The following is a 21526-nucleotide window of genomic DNA, read 5'->3' as shown; positions in this document are numbered from 1 at the left end:
ATCACCCACTCAGATGAATTCTCGGACTGTCCCAACATACCCAGGTTTTGACCCCCGCTAAGGATCTCACTGATTGGTACATCAAAGATAGCCCAATCCGACACCTAGTGCAGTATCATAATCGAGTCTAGGGGTAGGGTGTAACTTTCCAGTTTTGCCCATCAATCTCCAAGGTCCAGGGCAATACTGGAAATCTGGTCCAGTTCAAAGATTCAATTAATCCTACACTGTATGTGCCTAGGGTCTCACCCTGGCAGCTAAGACAGGCCACCCCAACCGACTTGGTGGCACCACAGTGTCAGCCTTGTCAGGATAGGTCTCCCCAGACCGACCCACCGGCTGTGAACATTCTAAACTAACACGAGTCTCATTAAGTGTCCAGTTTAAGGGTATTACACAGAAACATACCAAGGGAACATGAATCAAATATGTATCTTTATTCATTTACAATAAACTCATAAAGTACATCATTCTGATTGAAGCTAAGGGCATACAAAATTGTCTAACAGCTCCCACTTGCACTTAGGTCCAATCAGGTACTAGCCGGAGTCCCATGCTTTTCACGTGTTTCTCAAACACTTTCTGTGATAGTGGCTTTGTCAATGGGTCTACCACATTCTCCGCTGATGCTACCTCTTTACACTATCCTCTCGTAGGTCCAGCGTTGTCATACAACAGTGGAATGGGTGATGTGCTGAATTCCAAATTCAGGAATGAACACCATCATTTATAAGGCAGCCTCACTTACGGCAATGCTTTCGGCTTGGGTTGTGGACTATTAATTTGCTACTTAGGACCCCTGTTTGCTGACATTCAGCAAACAGCACACGATCCTATCGTGAAAACTTATCCAGATGTAGACTTTCTATCATCTGGGTCTGATTGGAAATCGGCATCTGTAAACCCCTGGATCTGTAGTGAGCTACCGTCGAACACAAGACAAAACTCTTTTGTCCTTCGAAGGTACTTAAGTATGTTTTTCACAGCAGTCCAATGCTCCTGCCCTGGGTTGGCCTGAAATCTGCTTACTACACTCACTGCCTGAGCTATGTCAGGACGAGTGCACAGCATGGCATACATGATGCTCCCTACGGCTGAGGCATAAGGAACGTCTTTCATGCCATCAATCTCCTCAGAAATCTTGGGAGACATCTTCTTGGAGAGAGTGACTCCGTGCCTGAAAGGAACATTTCCTTTTTTGGAGTTTTCCATGCTGTATCTTTTGACTATTTTGTCAATGTAAGCAGATTGGGACAATCCTATTATCCGCTTCGATCTATCTCTATAGAGTCGAAGACCCAGTATATAGGAGGCTTCTCCAAGATCTTTCATGGAGAATTGCTGCGAAAGCCATACTTTCACCGTAGTTAACATTCCTACATCATTCCCAATGAGTAGAATGTCATCTACATACAGAACCAAGAAGGTAACCTTATCCCCACTGTACTTCCTGTAGACACAGGGTTCATCCGGATTCTGCTCGAAGTCAAACGATTTGACAGCAGAGTTAAAACGGATGTTCCAACTTCTAGAAGCTTGCTTAAGCCCATAAATGGATCTGTTAAGTTTACATACCAAGTTTTCCTGACCTGCAGCAATGAAGCCTTGCGGCTGCTGCATATAGATATCTTCAGTAAGATCTCCGTTCAGGAATGCAGTTTTGACATCCATCTACCAAATCTCATAATCATGGTATGCTGCTACAACTAGCAGGATCCTAATGGATTTAAGCATGGCCACAGGCGAAAAGGTTTCCTCATAATCGATGCCTTCTTTCTGAGTGTACCCTTACGCCACCAGACGAGCCTTGAAGGTCTCAACTTTACCATCGGGGCCCTTCTTCCTCTTGTAAATCCATTTGCAACCGATTGCCTTTACCCCGGAGGGCGGATCTACTAGAGTCCAGACTCCATTGGTCTCCATTGAGTCCATCTCTGCCCTCATGGCCTTCACCCACTTCTGGGAATCTATGTCCAACATAGCTTCCACGTAAGTCATGGGATCCTCCTCACTAGTCAAGGTTTCCACCAGGTAACTATCCTGGTCATAACCATAACGGACTGGTGGCCTGGATGCCCGAGTGGATCTTCTAAGTTGGTCACTACTTGGAACTTGTGGGACATCTCCCACTGCCCCTGAGCTCTCCTCATCAAGAACAACTTCCTGACGATGGGTGTCCAGGATATAGTCGGTTTCCAAGATTTGCGCATTTCGACTGCAGAACACTTTCTGCTCACTTGGGTCATAGAAAAGGTAACCTACAGAGCCTTTTGGGTAGCCTACAAATAAGCAACGACTGGTTTTAGATTCCAACTTGTCTGCACTCGTTCTTTTAACGTGTGCTGGACAACCCAAAATCTTCAAGTGTCTGACACTTGGTTTCTTTTCGGTCCAAAGTTCATATGGAGTATTTGGAACCGATTTGGTTGGAACCCGATTCAGCACGTAAATCGCAGTCTTTAATGCGTAATCCCAAAAGGATGTGGGTAACTCTGAGTGTATGAGAAGCGACCGGACCATATCTAATAAGGTCCTATTCCTCCTCTCTGAAACACCGTTAAGTTGTGGATTACTCACGGGCAGTGTGGATTTATTTGATGGCAGAAAAGAGTGAAGTTAGTGCTAACATTGTGAAATTTTGTGCCATGGTAATGACCCAATTTGATAGTAAGGTTCGGGTAATAAGGAGTGATAATGGGTCGGAATTTGTAGCCTTGAGTAATTATTGTGATATTCATGGCATTATTCACCAAACATCATGTGTTGGGACACCTCAGCAAAATGGCAGGGTGGAACGCAAGCATCGCCATATCTTGAATGTTGCGCGCGCTTTGCGTTTTCAGGAAAATTTACTTATGAGTTTTTGGGGTGAATGTGTGTTGACTGCAAGATATCTGATTAACCGTACTCCAAGTCCTTTACTTGATGAAAAGATTCCTTGTGAATTGTTGTCTGGGAAGGAATCAACTTACAAACATATTCGTGTTTTTGAATGTTTATGTCATGCTCATTATCAAAGGCGTGACAAAGACAATTTTGGTTCTCAAAGTCGAAGGTGCATATTTGTTGGGTACCCTTTCGGCAAGAAAGGATGGAGACTCTTTGACTTAGATACAAATGAGTTCTTTGTATCTCATGATGTTGTATTCTCTGAACATATTTTTCCTTATAAGGTTGCTATCTCTGAATCACTCAGCACCGGTGTGACCGAGCAACCATCTATTTGTAATGATGATGTGCAAATGCTTTGATGATCATGAGCTGGATAGTGCAGATACTTCGAATAATGAACCAACTTCTGAAGAAGACTTGACTCCGGAAGCAAGGGGGAGTGGTGAGGCTCTTAATGAACAGAGAGAGGGCAACGTGAACTTGGAAAGTAATAGTGAAGGTGAAAACCTTGGCCGAGGATGTAGGGAAAGGCGTCCTCCTGAGAAGCTGAAGGACTATGTATGCCACACAGCGCAGCGTATCAACGACCCCCTCGCTGATCATGCCACATCATGCCACTCCTCAGGTGTGTCTTATCCTATTACACGTTTTGTGACTTGTACTAATTTTTCTTTGAGACATAGACAGTTCTTGGCAGCTATAACTGTAGGGAAAGATCCCACATGTTTTTCAGAAGCAATTCGTGAGTCACATTGGAGACAAGCAATGAAGGAGGAAATTGATGCTCTTGAGCGTAATGGAACCTGGACTCTTGAACCGTTGCCCCCCGGGAAGCAAGCGATCGGGTGTAAATGGGTGTACAAGACCAAGTATAACTCAGATGGAACGATCGAAAGACACAAGGCTAGATTGGTGATTTTAGGGAACAATCAGAAGGCTAGGATAGATTATAATGAGACTTTCGCTCCAGTGGAAAAGATGGTGACTGTTCGGTTGTTTTTGGATGTAGCGGCAGCACGAAAGTGGGAGCTTCATCAGATGGATGTGCATAATGCTTTTTTGCATGGTGACTTGGCAGAAGAGGTGTACATGCGATTGCCGCCCGATTTCTCATCTACACATTCAAGAAAGGTATGTCGCTTGCACAAATCTTTATATGGATTACGACAGGCACCCAGAAACTGGTTTGCCAAATTGGGCACGACCTTGAAGATGTATGGATTTACTCAATCACACTCAGATTATTCTTTATTCACTTACCATAAGGACAGAGCTACACTATGTGTTTTGGTGTATGTGGACGATCTTGTTATGGGAGGAAACAATGGAGAGATGATACATCAATTCAAGCAGTATCTGAGTCGGTGCTTTCACATGAAGGACCTTGGGATGCTGAAGTATTTTCTTGGCATTGAAGTTGCCAGAGGAGATGAGGGCATCTATCTCTGTCAACAAAAGTATGCCCTAGATGTTATTTCAAAAACAGGATTGCTAGGAGCTAAACCGGCTCATTTGCCCATGGAACAAAATCATCGACTCGCACTGGCCAACGGGAAGTTGGTTGATGACCCAGAAAAATATCGACGTCTAGTCGGGAGATTAATCTATCTTACTATAACACGGCTAGAGATTTGCTATTCTGTGCATATATTGGCTCAATTTATGCAACAACCACGACAAGAACATTGGGATGCAGCTCTACGGGTGGCCCGACACCTCAAAGGGAATCTGGGCCAGGGTATCATTTTGAGCACCAACAGTGATCTCAGACTATATGCTTATTGTGACTCCAACTGGGCTAGTTGTCCTTTGACACGGCGCTCTTTGACTGCGTACTTTGTGATGCTTGGACGGTCTCCTATTTCTTGGAAAACCGAAAAGCAATATACCGTCTCACATTTATCTACAGAATCAAAGTATAGGTCCCTGGCTGCCGCGACGTGTGAACTGAAGTGGTTGAAGAGTGTTCTACGTGACCTTGGGGTGGAACATCCCAGACCTATGAAATTGCATTGTGATAGTTGTGTCGCTATTTATATTGCAGCTAATCCGGTGTTTCATGAGCGCACCAAACATATAGAGGTTGATTGTCACTTTGTTCATGATGCCTTGCAAGACCAGACTTTTGAGATTGCTCATGTGCAGACTTATAATCAGTTAACAGACATTTTGACAAAGGCACTTGGCCGATGACAATTTGATTTTCTTCTTCGCAAGTTGGGCATACATGACCTACATGCTCCAACTTGAGGGGGAGTAATAGAGATATTGTAAGATATTTAGAAAGATTTTGTGCATATGGACTTCTAGGAAGTTAGAGTTTTAGGAAGTTGCTAATTTTGTGCATATAAACTTTTAGGAAGTTAGAGTTTTAGGAAGTTGCTAATTTTTAGTCTTGCTAATTTTTATTCTTGCTATTTTTATTTTTGATGTATTTGTATATATATGGGCAGTTTGCTCCATTGAAAGGCAGTGAATAACCATTCTCTTGGATAACGATCCTTGCAATTATTCTTTAAGGTTTTCGTATCAAAGTAATGAAGGTCAATTCTAAATCCCAACCTAGAACAACATAAATGGGCGATGCACTAAAGTACACCTTGGGACATCAAAATTAACAAAGTATAGCAAAATGATCTCCCCAATCAAGTCCAAATAAAAGTCGGTATAGTTAAAAGAAACCTACATTCAATTGCATTGGACCATGTACATATTACTAGACATGTCCTAAAATTGGGCGATTAACTAGTGAGACGTTAGGTAAGTTCTACATGCAACCAAGATCTTCTCCCTTTGATGTTTTTAATGGTTTAACTATTAAGAATCATTACCCACAATTGTCTTTCAATCTCACCCTGCCATCACTCTAATATTTACACCAATTTGCTATAGCACCAGTCATTTTTAGGCTTTTTTTGGCTGAAATTACTTGATTGTTGATACTTTGTATTTGGTGATTTATGAAAATGGTGTATTAGGTGATTTACTAGTGAATGGAAAAAGCAAACAAAGACAAGGTAGCCCATCCTGTTTAAAAATGAAAACTATTTTTTTTTTCTTTTTTTATCTTGGCTCTTTCTATTCTCTCTATTTGTTTCTCTAGGCTTGATTGGGTTGTTATTTGTTTTTGCTTTGAGGTTTAAATCATAATTTTTTGTTTGATTAAATTACATTTTTTTCTTTTTGAAGAAATAGGTAATTTATTAATTAATGGAAGCTTCAATCACATTTTTATTGAGATGGGCATTAAAGAAGATGGTGTGATGACTATTGTGTACATTTTGTTGATTCAAATATTTACAAGTGAAGAAAAACAATCTTATTGTTAGTTTGAATGATCGGTGTTTATAGGCCACTGTAGATTCAAGGATGGAACAACAATAGCAGCAACAACAACAACAACTTAGAATTCTATCCCGAGTATCCAAGGTACTTGGAGAAGTTCATATCATTATCTATTAAGAAATTACCTTATGCTATTAGTGGATATTGGATTAATGTCGAATATTTCCTTGAAGAATATTGTTCTTAAAGAAGTCCTATTTTTTTAATAGGTTGGTTATTGAAGAAATCATATCAACCATTGTATGTGTCAAAGTAAATCTTCCTCATTTGCTTTATGTGCTTTGTACTAATTAATTATATCTCTTATTTATCTATGTATATTGCATTTTCAAAAAAAAAAAAAAAAGTTTGTCATTCTATTGTGATGGGTAGCTATATATTCATAAAGTAGATGCTGAGGTGGTGAGGTAGTGCAATGGCACAAAATGGGCAAAGGAAATGAGGCAAAATTGCTTGGTTGGTGCTCTACAGAGGTTCCTTGCATTTTCTTTTCATTCATAATTAATACCAGTAGGACTTGGATTATTTTGTTTTGTTTGTTTTTTCTATAGCAACTCGCTCATTATTTTATTTTAGCCTTTAATTCAGGACTCTGTATATTTTTAATACTTGCTCCCTTTTTAATTTCAATAGTTACTTTTCATTCTTCTTTTTTGTTTATCCCCCCCTCTTTCTTATTCAGTTTTCCTCTAATGTCAATACTCGCTCCGTTACTACTTCTTGGTGGGGGTAAGTCATTGTGGTTTGTAATATTTTACATTTCTCTTGTAATTTTATTATGGTTAGGTTGCTTATTGCTTGCTGTCTGCCTTTTGTGTTTCCTTAGGAATCAGTTGAAGCCAATCTAAGTGTGATTTTCGTTGTTTGTGGTATTTGTATTGTGATAGACTTTATACAATATTCTTTTACTTTGTTAAGTAGTTGAATGCATGATTTGTAATATGTGCTTTTATGGTTCCTGGACTCTGGATTGTTATATTCCACTAGTTTTCTCTATCTTTTTCAGTATTTTATGGGAACAATGATGCAAAGTGGTATTTTCTTCTTTTTTTTTTCTTTGGGTTTTCTGTTTTTATTGGCATGTTTTATGTGTGTGTTTAGTGTATTCCCCCTCTTAGAAAAGGAAAAATGAAATTATGTTTATGCTATTTTGTTTTCGGTGGGAGGGGGCTACCAATTTTATTCATTCGTTTTTCTTCTTGCACATGTCTTTTCTTTTGTTATTGTTTCTTTCATTTCACTTTTACTTTATTGAGTAATTAGATGTACGGTTTATAATATGTGTTTTTTAGGCTCTTGGTTTCTTTGTCCGTCTGGCATACGGCCACGACCTGTTGACGTTGAGACCCATCTCGTGTACGGTCACAACCAATCGACACCGAGACCCGTCCCGTGTATGGTCATTACTAGTAGACGTCAACACCCCGTCTCACACATGGCTACGGCAAACCGACTCGTCACTCATCCTATGCATGGCAACGATTAACCGACGCCGACGCTTATCCTGTGAATGGGTCCACTGTGGCATCCGTGAAGCACATGGCCAAGGGGCACGATCACCTCTCTATATATATCGGACGCATCATCTCTCTCTCTATCTATATATATATATATATATGGGGAATGGATGGGAAAAGTAAAACATCATCGTTTCTCATCCACGATAAATAAATAAATAAAATATTTTTGTCAGTAATGATTTTCACTCTATCTTTTGAACATGCATAATAATATACAATATTTAGGCTTTATCTGCAATCACATTAGATTTGGTGGTGTGAAAGTCATAATCATATAAAAATATAGAATTCAAATCTGACAACTTCTGCATAAATGTTAAATTTAGAATTATCAATAGAAGATAAAATTCAAAGCATGTACCATACTTTGTTCCAATTGGCTATACTTTTATGGGGTAGAAAAAGGAATTTTCATTACTACTAGTTGAGTGGCATGTGCAGATGCACATGTAACAGGAAAGAAAGATCAACAAATTACAATGAAAGAAAAACAAGTGGATTTTCTCATGATTATCAACACATGAAGCCAAATAAGCTGTTAGATGATGTTTTTGAATATGTTGTTATTCTTTAGGATGCACTCTCATATAAAAGCCTATAAAATTTGAAGTGTGAACAAGTACATATATTCATATTTTGTGTTAAAATTTAATTAATTATAAGAGAAAGATAAGGATCAAACATTAGACCACTTTGCCAATTAAGGTCTGATATCATGTTAAAAATATTGGTTGGTCCCCTCTTTTATGATACCGGTTGATTGATTGAAGTTTTTCCGATATCATAGTTGATATAAAGGAAATTGTAGAGAGCAGTAGAATCAAAATGGGTGTCGTGAGAGACGAGCAAGATTATGAACGACCTTATTTCCATCTCTCCAGGTGTGAGACATCGAGACCTCTTCAAAATGGGCAAATTAATCCCTACATAGCGCCCTAACAGTTCACCTTTTATATAAATTATGTTGGTTTTCATTGATAATCAATTATGAAAATATATGGTTCTCATGTTTATAAACCTCATTTAAAACTTAGATCTAATGTCGTTAATTTATTTATAGAGATTTCTTTAAATTTACCTAACAATTCTTAAATTTGATATCCCATAACGTCTCTTAAATATTAAAACTTTAAAAGTCTTTTGCATGGGCATTCTAATAAAGATGGAGTGTAAATCCCAATTCAGAATAAATTTGCACTCCAGTTCACTTGTGTTAAACAACATTACACTTATGCATTGACAAATAACAAATAACACATTTTTCAATATATATTTACATTAATAATAAGACGTAAAAGTACATCAATAAAAAGGAGTAAATTTACATTCAAGTGAACTTTTGATAAAAAAGACATGCTTTATTGGAATTTGTGTTTACATCCATTACAGCTAAAATTCTATTTGAAGGTAAATTTATCAGTGCAAAACTAACCCAACTTGGCAATTTATATGGGCTGTTTTACACTCTAGATATTTGCATCATTTCCAAACGCTGCCTTAGTGAGACCCAAAGGGTTCTGTGAACCAGAATCCCAGAACATGCTTTGGAGTTAGTCACAGGGTAGATAGACCAGGGGATTGGGGGACATATTTGACAATTGACATCGAGGAATGTGACGGACATAAAGGATATTTATTTGGTCCCTATCATTCAACAGCTTTTAGTGCATTCAACATGACAGACTAAATCTAGAATAAAAACGAACTCAATTTCATCGACCACGAGACAAGAAACCAGGCAGAAGATAAACCCAAAAAAAGTCCTCTGCTTTGGGAGATAATGAGATCGAATTAGGGTTTCAACAGCAGAACAAGAAAAACTGAAAAAGAAGTCTTGATTTTCTGCTTGTAATATCAAGATTTCAATCAATAGCGTTTAATGACGTCATTTGTTCACATCTTTTGCTTCACGGTGCAATAAATGGCAATGTACCATAGGATTTGCAGATTTTGCCAACAATGAAACCCAACCAGCCAACCTACTTTTGATTCTACGCTCTACTGCTTTAGACCATTCCATCCTGTCCACTTTTGTCATATATCTGTAATTTAATGGATAACCTACATGGCTAAATTGATCGATTGAGTTAGGTGCTTTAATCATAGATTAGAGAACTTACATCTTCCAGCTACACTGGCAGCGGATCAGACAACCAGGGCTTGAATAACCCCGAAGGAGACTAATGATTTCCAGTACACGAGAATGGGAAATGTGAAAATTTCCAATGTCATGATGTCTGAAGTCCAGAATCTTGCAGCTTCTGTTTCAATATTTAAAAGCATTTGAAGTTTCTTCTTATCAAAATATACAAAACCTCTTCCAACTTTTCTGCTTCACAGCGAACTCCCACCTCCCTCAAGACACAAGTGAGAGCGGCAGTCAGTGTGATTTATCATCTTTTCTACCAATATGATTGATCATCTACCTGTCTTGATAATTCACTACTTGATTATTTTCATCTCCCAAGAATATTCTATACATTGCTCTCTCTGAATCTCTGTCGCCCAACATAAGGAGTAGAGACCAGCAGCAATAACTGACAAAATTCGGACCAATTCTTTTTTGTTTTTTTGTGTCCAATTGCAAGGGACTCGCACCTCAATCCTCTATAATATCATGGTAGTGACAGAAGGCAGACTGTGAGGGAGATCATGGTTCATCATCCGGCCCAAACCTTAGCCACGCCAACTGTTTTGTTTCTTTGCTTCAAATGCAGCACCATCATTGAGCATGTCTTGAGCATCAGTCTCCATTCCAAGCTTAGAGAGGGCGAGAGCCTGCAAGTAGAAGGCAGTGGGCCACTCGGGCATGCATACCTGAGCTTGCATGGCATCCCGCAATGCAAGCTCCGGTTGACCATTCATCAAGTAGGAAAGGGCTCGCCTTGCAAATACAGTAGCAGAAGGCACAGACATCATCACTACCAACTGCATTTGGAAAAACAGACATGATTCAGAAATTGATGATACAACAGGTCATCCAAATTATATTTGTACCAAACAAATACATAAATCATGGAATTTTCTAGGCAACTCAAAATACCTAGAAGGAAAAAGAGTCATGAATAAAACAGCAACAGTCAATTGAATCTAACTATAATGCACAAGATAATCCAACAAAATAGAAAAGATGCATTCTTTTGGTTATTCCCAAACAGGTTTTAAATTGGTTATTCATGAGCTAGACATAAACAAAAGAATCAGCGATGTTTTGGATGAGTTACCATAGTTGAGTCCAATGTTTTAAAACGTGGAGGCGTGACACGAGGCATTCCACTACCTAGAGGCATACGGTGTAATTCAGAACATAAGAGGCATAAGCCTCCGTAACACAAGGAGTTGCAAGCCTCCTTAAGAGGAGGGTGAGGAGGAAGGAGGATCTCATTTTTCTTTATTTTTAATAATAACCTTGTATATTAAAAAGAACGAAGATGCATAGCACTAGTTGAAAGGGGGGCTGGCTCTGCATTGAAAAAGAGGGGGGCTGGAGGGTCTGGGGGGCTTTCCGGGTGCAGAGCCCCCAGCCAACTTTCTTAGTTTCTTTCCCCTTATCTATTCTTTCCTTTTCTTTCTCTCTTTTTTTTCTTCTCTTTCTTTCTTTTTCTTTCCCTTCCTTTCCTTCTTTTCTTTTTTCTTTTCCTTTGTCTTTTTATATGAGGCGTGCAAGAAGTGCATGAGATGTACGAGGCATATGCCTTGAGCATGCCTCATGAAAAAAGCATACGAGGCATACACCTCTTGCACCTGTGGCGTATGCCTCAGAGGTGTCAGCACCTCTAGCCTATGCCTCAGGGCGTTTTGGGGGCACCTTGCCTGGAGGCGTATGCCTCCCACGCCTTTGAGTCATGTTGACTAGATGCATACAGTGAATTCATAACAGCCCTCCATAGACCATCTCAAAATTTCATGTGCCAATTTTATTTTTACCAGCGCAAACAAAGACGGCTAGGTCTTGGTGTCAGAGCCACCATTCTCAATGGTTATAAGACTTTGAGCTTTCACCCTTTTGTGCTTTACATGTTACATATCAGTAACCTGGAAAAAATCAGACTGGAACCATGTGGAGGAAATTATATACACAGGTAAAAAAATGTTTTATAGTAAACAAATAGAAGAGAAGATAAAAATACACCTCCCAATATAAAATGAGGCTACTGAAAGAAAAGTAAAATAATAATTACCTTAGAATAATAATCAATGGCACTCTTGAAATCCTTGTCCCTAAATGCAATATCCCCAAATTTCTTTGTATTCAACATCTCTTGCACTTGTTGAGTCCATTCTTGAAATGATAGCTTTGTATTGGTACACAAAACACCCAATGATACAAGATTGTTAAGGCAATAAACACAGTAATACAAAGATAAAATCACCTATAATAGTAAATACTTTTACCTAATCCAACTTACATAGAAGTAATAATTCCAACAATAATAATCATGTAAAGCAGATACAAGAATAGGTAATAAACAATAAGTTGTGCACAATATTGCAAGGCCTCTCCTAAATAGACGAAGTGTTCATATTGGACACACTTCAACATAATATTTCCTTTATTTACTTGTTTATTTGACATAAGTGAATAGGATTGCATGTCAAAGCTTTTTATAAACAATTATTAGCAAAGATAAACCTTTTTATAGGTATATAATGCTAGAATAAGGTTGTATGTCAAAGCACCAAGTAGATGAAACAATTTTAGTGGTAACTTATGGTCTCCTTTCTTCTTTCAATGTTTGGTACCATTTTCAGGCCTATGATCACCATTCTTTGTGTGAAGTGACCATTTATGAAATATGAAAACAAAAACATGGTGGAAGAGCAACTTACTCACTTAGCCTTACCTCATTTTCAGCACCCTCTTCATCCTTGTAACCTGTTTTGAGCAAAATATCATGCACAGCCGTAAGATCCATCCTTGCACAAGCCTTTCCAAGTGGAGAGAGCAGGGTAGTTGGCAGAGGCGCTGTACTTTTGGCCAGACCCATTAAAACATGTGATGCTACCTATAGAACCCAAATAAGAGTACCTTAGAACACCAACGTACAGACTCAGATTGTCACAAAGCAATAGTAATAGTAGCATTCTTTTATCGGTAGCAATAGTAATTTTAATATAAATCTTAGGAATATTAAAATTCTTACTTCTATCTGCTTTTGGAGGGGGGCTACTGCTGTAAGAAGAAACTTGGTATTAGGTCGATCCCTAGCCTCAGACTGGAGACATCTCGAAGCAAGTTCAACCAGCTTCGTAGCATCTTCATTGACATATTGCCCTTCCAAGGATGAATCCATCAATAACAATACATTTTTCCCCCTTATTAAATCTAATGCCTGCAGAAAACAGGGGCATTGTAAAGCTTCAAACAAATGAAATATTGTAGGTTATGGACTACTACAAGCTTACACCTTATTGTACAAAAGCAGAAAAGATAGGCATGTATTTCCTGAAAATCAAAGCTGAAAAGAACAAGATCAATGGACTTCAGCTACTATTACTATACCTAGCTTCAAATACAACTTTAAGACCAACAAAAACCTTGCATTAAATTAGAATTTCAAGCATATAAAGGCAACACACTTTGTCCTAGTAGAGTTCACACTGTAAATTAGAATTGCAAGTCTCTCCAAGTGAACACACCATCCCCTCTCCTTACTCCCTTCAATTGATAACATCATACCTACCCTATATATTGTATATGCAAAATTTTCCCTCAACAGTGCCCTCCATTTTAGCAATCCTTCGGCATTTTTGGATCATTAGAATCAAAAGTACCATCTGTTGCTGAATTTGTTTTTTTTTTATGTGTAGTTTGTTAGTTTCAGTCATTTTTATATCTTCCACATATGCTGGTATCAGCATAAGATTGTGGCAGCATACAAGAATAAATATGTGAATAATAGGAAGATCACAAAAGCAGGTTCCTGAGGACCTTTAACAAAAACCCAAAAAAAAAAAACATATGCAGAATGAGTAAACCATACATGGCTTGGAGGGATGTGCTTCCCACTCAAAAGGTCCAATAGAACTGTTCCATAGCTGTAGATTACACTCTCTGGGATAACTCTGCCTGCAGACCCACTGAATCAAATTAACTGAAGATGACCATCAAATACACAACTTTAAAAACGGTGGCTGTGAAGCATTTAAAAGAGGAAAAAGAAAAATGGTTGAAACAAGTTAATGGTACCTCAGTAACAAACTTATATACAATTACCGCATAAAACCAAAATGCTAGTCCCAATATTATGATTCAAGGTAAGGAGTTAAAGAACACAGAAATCCATGTGAAAGTTGGGCTAAAGACACATGCAACATTTTCTGAAAATGTATATATACAATAAAGCAGCACCAATGCTAAAACAAAAAATAACAACACCCACATGTACATGAAAAAAATAACAACTTTCCCGCCAGGCAGATTTGGAATTCAACAAGTCCCTCTGATGTTAATTTTCTGGTTTGGACAATGGTTCTAGACAAATGTCTGACCAGAGTTAATCTGGAGAGACATGGCATTCAGATTCTGGATATTTTGTGTGGCTTGTGTGGTACTCATGCAGAATCTACTGAGCACTTGTGTATCCATTGCCCAATTTCTTCTTATGTCTGGGGGCACTTTCTTAAGGCCTCGGAAATTAGTTGGTAATGCCAAATTCGGTGAAGGAGCTGCTGAAATGTTGGAGAATTGAGGGTTTCAGCAAGAAAGGAAAATTGGTTTGGAACACCATTCCGGCAGCTGTACTTTGGGCTATTTGGACTGAGAAATAACAAAATTTTCCATGGTAAAGCTAAAAGTCCAGATGAAATAGTGCAGAGAGATGTGGGCAAGTTATTGCCTTGGGTATCGGTAATGGAGGAATTTAAACATCAAAATTTGCGTCTGTTGTTTTGTTCTCAGTCTTGGATGAGATTGTAGTCTGAGGTGGTCCCAGGCAGCCTTTAATGGCCTGGGCTCTATTGTAAATTTGTAATGTTTCTTTGAATGAATAAATTACCTTACCTTTTACAAAAAAAATAAAAATAAAAAAAAGAATATAGGATGGGTTGTGGAAGAATAAAATTCTTTACTGATAATAGGTGCATGATAGGATAAGCACCATGAGATCAACAGATACTACCAACCAAGTAATATGGTTGGCTCTTTTTACTTAGAAAAACTACCAGGTAAGCAGAAGATGGAAATATCAAATAACTACTTATTGTATAACATGTAACTCAGAGAATGTCTTATCAAATTTCATATATGAAACAATAAATTCATCCAAATAGGAAAAAAAAAACATTTTATAACCAAATTGAAATGAACACGGGCTTCAAGTAGGTGAATATGCATATTTACCTGTCCGCAAAAACTCTGGTGGTGTATATGCCAAGTTTGTACTATAGCTTTTACCATCACGGCTATTTTTCATAAGGCCAAAGCTAGATAAACGAGGGTCCCCGTCCTAACACAATGCAAAGATAACTTGAGCAGTTAAAAGGGTAACATAACTCTAACTGATATTTAGGAAAAACAAAGGACTCGAAGGTGAAAAACCATATTGAATTACAAGTATAAAACATGATACAAGACAAAGTGCTTTTACTTGTGAGCACAATCTGCAAAAATCGGTTTGGGACTTGCACTTTCAAGGCCATCCTATGAGTGTATGAAGCACAAGAAATCTAAGTAGTCTTTTAGTGCAATTACCCCCAAAAGGCCACAGCAAGGAGGAAAATAAAAAAGAAAAGAGAGCAGCAGAAGCAGAAGCAGCAGCAGAACAAGAAGAATAGCTTTTTCAATTAATTAGCCCCATCAACATGAATTATAGAAGACCAACAAAGTCCGCAAGGACATGGATGAGGACTAACAGCACCAAAATAAGAGATATAACCATGATGAATCTGTAACTTAAAGAACATCTCCTGCCAGAACCCAAAATTTCCTCCAAATAAAAGTTTTGATAAATAACAAGATAAAAGAAAGCCTATGTTTAACTTAATAAAAGAAAAATTACATGTTGAAAATAGTAATTTTATTTTGGACTGCTGATGCATGTGAATTGAAGGCACTTCAACTGACAAACTAAAAAAAATATCAGTAGAGACAACAAATAATAACAAACTCCAAAAAAGAAATTACTCCACAGCCTTTCAAGAGTAAATTGGAAGCATAGACTCGTATTTATGATCTTAGAAAAAGACTCAAATATTGTCCTGATCCAAATTTTGTACTTCATATTTTTTAAAATATTATATGCAAAGTTTTATACCTCATCAAAGAGAACTCTATAAGCATTCAGATCATGATAGAGTTTCCGGTTCTCTGAATTGCAATGATCAAGTGCCTGTGCAATATAATATGCAACCCGTAAACGCATTTCCCATGGCAATGGTTGCTTATCCCCTATCAAAAAATTAAAAAAAAAAAAAAATTAAACATGGGAATGCAAAAGAATGTAACAAATAAAGAAAACATCAACACATAAATCATTTGGATTTCCCCTTTTTCAACAAATTTCAGATGACCAAAGAATGGGAATTATAACAGTGTATGACCAACCAAACACATAGGCAGTCAGGGTTGGATTCTGCAGTTAGGGGAAACCAAGCATCCCATGGTGATGATATATAGGACATGAGAAAACAGTGGACTTGGAAAACAGGAGACAAACTTCAAGTTAAATAAAAGTGAGCAGCACATAGTTGCCAAGAACTGAAAATATATGTACATATATGGTGCATCACACTGCATTAGGAACTAAAAAATTTCTCTGGAATCCAGACTTTCAAAGCACATCCATCAGTAACGGTGAAACAAATTTGAAATAGACAATTGGAAAAGAAGTTTTAAACTGGCATAGGATAAACTCTCCAAATGCCACATTGCCATGTACCCTTTTTTAAGTTGGAGAAGCAAACCATGTACAGATTTTTGCACTCTAGATGGAAGAATAATTTGACACAATTCCATATAAAGCACTTTTGGTTCTTTCTCTTCCATCTGTAAGGACTAAGGAGCATTCTCTAAAAGTAAACTTGGATGATGGCTGTTGAAAATTTAAAAGGAACGGTCATAATTTTCAACAAATTCCAACTTTTGAATGTCAATACATATAACATCAGCCCATTAAGCCCCAAAATCTTTTAAAGATTATGTGAATGTGACATCAATTACTAATATCGGCAAGAAATCTAATTGCGACTGAGTCAGTGAAATTTACTATTATGAATTCATAAACGTTATATGATGGTTAATAGTTCGATCAATGGAATTTGGTATCCTACACCCCCAATACCACATTCAATATGAATTGAAAAATTCAGCCGATTCAATGACAAATTTATATAAGCCTTACCAGTTCTCTAGCCATTTATAGTTGCCTCTACAACTAAAGACAAATTGGCTGAGTTAACCAAGAGTATCAAACTTTCTTCACACTGCGATTCTAAACCAACTATTATACTCAATTAAAATAATACTCCATTCCTCATTTCATTGTGCGTTAATGAGAAAAAAGATAATTAACTTTAATGAACATTATTAAAACTAAATCGAAATCGTAATACATATAAAAGTAATAAAAAGAGTATAAAAACTGAGATTCCATGCTCAAAAAGAAACACTAGAGGGATAAAAAGAACTGAGAAAAAAAAGAAAGAGACATGGCATACAATGGAAGAGATGTTTAGACAAAGTATCATTGGGCATGTATTCAGCTACCAAGAGGCGCTCGTCACCCTCAGCGCAGCAACCTATCAGATTCACCAATCTCTTATGTCGAACCTTCCCAACTCCCGCCGCCTCCCCCTGTGAACAATCAGATTCATCAACACATAAAAAAAAGGAGTCAAGGCAAAGTCCATCCCGGTTCTCACAACGAACCAACAGAAGCAGCAAACTAGACGCTGACAGACGAAGTATATGAAGCAAAAGAGCAGGTGAACTCACAACGAACTGCTGAGCGTCGGGCCACGACTGTTTGGAAAAGCGTTTCACGGCAACTAACCGATTGTTCTCAAGCTTTCCTTTGTAAACAACATTGGGAGCTTTCTCTCCGCTCTCTGACACGATATTATTGGTGTTAAATCCATTGGTTGCCGTTCGAAGTTCGGTCAGATTAAACTCCTTAAATGCCGGAACTTGATCTTGTTCCGCCTGATCTCCATTCGCTTCATCAACGATCAGAGGCAATACCAAAAAGCCAAAAGAAACCAATAAATATCAAAACACTAATCAAATAATACAAGAAAGAAAAGAAAAGAAATCAAAAAATAGAAGAACCTAGATCTGGTTTGTCAGCCTGTAAGGATTCCTCGTCAGGAGATTGAACATTGCTGGTTTTGGACTGTAAGCAGCCCATGCTTAGCTACATAGAAGAAGGCTGTTCTTTCTATTTCTCTAACCCTAGACTGCCATGGACGATTCAACTAATGTTTGGAGTATTTCTGTAACCGAAAAAGAAAACTCCGACACGATTCTCTGAAGACTTTGGCGGCAATGCAACCTTTTCTTTCTCTACTCTGCTCCTTGTGAAGCAGAAGCAGCAGCAGCAGCAGCCAGAAGAAGCAGTGAAGCCAAGAAACAGTGAGAAAGAGAGACGGTAGTAAACTGAAGCAAGTAAAAAAGAAAAGCAACTATAGAGAGAGAGAGAGAGGGAGTACGGAGGAGAGCAGAGAGGGTCACATGATAATTGGACGATGGGGGAGTGGAGCACGTGATCGACGGAAACGGACGGATATGGCGTCTCTCTCTCTCTCTCTGTGTTTGAATCTGAATTTTGACGTTTTTCTTTTTCGCAGCGTTTTAGAAGGGGGAACTGAGATGCGAGAAGTGATTCAAAGTCTGCAACTGCAGCGGCAGCTTTTACTGTACTACTGTTGATGCATATTTTAATTTTTTTTTTTTTTTAAGAGAACCAAAATAAATGAGCAGCGGCAGAGTGCAGAGCAGAGATGCTCTCCCGTCTAATATGGTCCGAGTATTAGCGACAACCAACCAACCAACATTTTTCGATTAGCAGGTTGCGTCAGTCTACCTGGCAACCATGCAGCGGGTTTGGTACTACTTAAGCCTGGCCCATGGGTTGAACCGTCTAAGGTCAACCCATCCAAATTTGGGTCGGGGCACCGGACGGGCCTACCCTGTTCTGATCGGGTCGAAGTAGAATTGTAGAAAGGACTCTCGTGGTCGTGCAGGTGTGGTAAGCCGTAGAGTATCATCACTCATCAGTCATCATGTCTGTAGGGCGAAGCTTCCGAGAGTTGCACGAATCTCGTGGTTTTGTAGGCATTCGTGTAGGTTAAAGGTGGCACTGTCATCACCGTCAACAAAAAAGAATGTTTTGAGGCCCAGGTGATGGATAATTCCGTATGGACGTTGATGGCAGTATCCGTGTATAGTACACCCGTGGAGTTAGCTAACGTTGAATTTGTTCGATACCTGAATGAAAGGCTGAAACTGAAAGTGATTCAGGTTATCTAAGGAAATTAAACGCTTAGGTTAGGTGGATGGATGGTCCAAATGTGCCAACTGGCAACTGCCATATCATTCCCCACATTGCAAAATCCCGAGCCATGCACAGTAGCTTCGATGCCCCTGAGTTCATAATGAAGAAACTCTTCTACTGTTTTCTTTGATAGGCAAATAGGCAATAATTGAGAAACTTTTACCTTGCATAATTATATCACGTGCCTATCAAAAAATTATCTCATTAATATTATATAATTGTAATTGTCTGAAAAAAAAAACTTTAACCAATGAGAGAGATCCACGGGACCCATAGAAGATCGGACCCAACCCAGTCCAAATTCAATTCAATCCATTAAAATGTAAATGGATTGGATTCATCCAAACCGAATGAAATATCAAAAATTATATAAAAATATATTTAGCATTGAAAAAGCACTTTTGTAAAAATACTTTGATAAAAACATTTTCATAAAAGTGCTTTTACAAAAGCACTTTATTGAAAGTACTTCGAAAAAGTGCTTTTGTAAAAGTGTACTTTTGTAAAAGCACTTTTCGAAAGTACTTCCATAAACTTTTATAAAAGTACTTTCATAAAAGTGCTTTCGTAAAAGTACTTTTGTAAAATTATTTTTACAAAGGTGCTTTCATAAAGTACTTTTGTAAAATTATTTTTATAAAGTGTTTTCATTTCATAAGAGTACTTTTAAAAAAGTGCTTTTATAAAAATATTTTCATAAAAGTACGTTCATAAAAGTGATTTTATGTTGTTTTCAGTTTTGATTGATTTTAAATTAGACAAGGGTTTGGCCTCATGATCATATTATTAGAAATTTGGTTTACGTCTAATTCAAACCAATAAGAATATGGACTAATTTATTTTTGATTGATCCAATCCAATAATTATAATGGACCGTCCAAATCTGATTTGATAAGGTTTGGATCAGATTAGATCCAAACCAAAACCGGTCGATTGACACCCCTACCCATTTGTACGAGCCTGAGCTTTTGGGCTCTGGACTGGGCCAGAAAACTTAGGCATGACGTTGGTTCAAAATGGGCTTGGATAGAACCTTGAGTAGTCCAAGCCCACCAATATTGTATGATATACATATTTTTTTAAGGCTTAAAACATATTTCATTCATTCAAGAAATTGATATAATTAAAGACAATGCCAATCAGAACCCATATACAATTTCTCAAGAATAACAAAATATATAAATGGATGAAGGAGAACATAATGAACTTCTACAATCAAATAAAGGTGAATTTAAAATCACCAACAGAAGTAAATAAGCACAACTCCAATCTACCACAAACGACGAGAGAAATGACAAGAGAGGTTCCCAAAAGAGATTGTAAAGAGCTAGTAAATGATTGGGGTAGATTCACAAAAAAACGACAAAGGCCCAAACATTACAACCACTACCAGAGACTGTAATTGCATCCGCTAGAGAACTGTGAACGGAATTGACCATGAATTACATCTGCTGGAGAGGGAACGGTGTTGTGACTTGTAGAGAAGGAACGGTTTCGTGACTTATATACATATGCATAAATGTACAAAATATGTATGCGCACATTTATCAATAGCACTTATACATGTTTTTACTCCATTTTAATAAAAAATTAGGTAATAAACCCCAATAAAAAGATGGAAGAACAAAAGAGATTAAAGAAAAACTTTCAAACCCAATCAACCCACTTAAACCTAGACTGAGTTGTGTTGGGTTAAGTTTGATTTGAGCCATGCCGCCCATGCCCAAGCCCAAGGTTTGAAACTTAGAGTTGGGCCAGTGTTGTTGACCTCAACCTAACCCAACCCATCCAAATTAAACCCTATTGGTTATTGCCTTACTAGTTAATTATCAGCTATGGAACCCTTTTGACATATATAGTAAGAAAAGACTATATTGACACTTGACATGCCGAGACCCAAACCTGAGGTGGAGCATTCAGGCTACTCCACCCTAGCAAATTAAAACTTTCATTGCCAACTACAGGATGTTGGATTTTAATCTCATAAGAGATTAAATCCAATGGGTTTGATTGGTCAATTATATGAGAAATTGCACCTACACACTTGATTGAAAATCAGTTTTTCTCTTACAAAACCCAGTTTTGAACTTGTCCCACATTGGAGACTCTTCAACTTTGCTAGTTGCAGATTCTCACCCAAGGCCCTGTTGTATCCTGGGAACGAATTTGCCTGTAACCCAACAGCAAACTCAGTAAAACTGAGTGGGGGCAAATAACGTTCTAAAGACAGTGTCTTCAGATGCGCCTCAGAGCTTCTACTCAAAAGTTACAATGACC

The 21526-nt window shown here is 38.0% G+C and overlaps 1 protein-coding gene across 1 annotated transcript; it reads right to left on the bottom strand.

Annotated features, from left to right (window-relative positions):
- Positions 1–9822: 9822 nt before the first annotated feature.
- On the bottom strand, positions 9823–18684 carry LOC104606449 (serine/threonine-protein kinase BSK2-like). The gene is made up of 10 exons (XM_010271668.3): positions 18025–18684; positions 17692–17912; positions 17415–17550; positions 16013–16146; positions 15100–15205; positions 13742–13827; positions 12902–13090; positions 12602–12763; positions 11939–12052; positions 9823–10685 (listed from the first exon to the last, which is right to left on the bottom strand). The coding sequence occupies exons 1-10, from the start codon at positions 18101–18103 to the stop codon at positions 10434–10436; spliced, it is 1479 nt and encodes a 492-aa protein (XP_010269970.1). The 5' UTR covers positions 18104–18684; the 3' UTR covers positions 9823–10433.
- Positions 18685–21526: the final 2842 nt, after the last annotated feature.

The sequence above is a fragment of the Nelumbo nucifera genome, chromosome 6 (genome assembly GCF_055504915.1).
Source record: "Nelumbo nucifera cultivar China Antique chromosome 6, China Antique-T2T, whole genome shotgun sequence".
Lineage (NCBI taxonomy): Eukaryota > Viridiplantae > Streptophyta > Magnoliopsida > Proteales > Nelumbonaceae > Nelumbo > Nelumbo nucifera.
The sequence above is the reverse complement of the archived record's forward strand: the minus strand, read 5'-3'. Positions and strand labels throughout refer to the sequence as shown.

Excerpts from the sequence above, each read along its gene's own strand:
- LOC104606449 (XM_010271668.3), bottom strand. The coding sequence starts at position 18,103 with ATGGGCTGCTTACAGTCCAAAACCAGCAATGTTCAATCTCCTGACGAG. Across the intron at positions 15,206-16,012 it reads ATAGAGTTCTCTTTGATGAG|GACGGGGACCCTCGTTTATC; the intron begins GTATAAAACTTT and ends GCATTGTGTTAG. Across the intron at positions 10,686-11,938 it reads CCATTGATTATTATTCTAAG|TTGGTAGTGATGATGTCTGT; the intron begins GTAATTATTATT and ends TTCCAAATGCAG.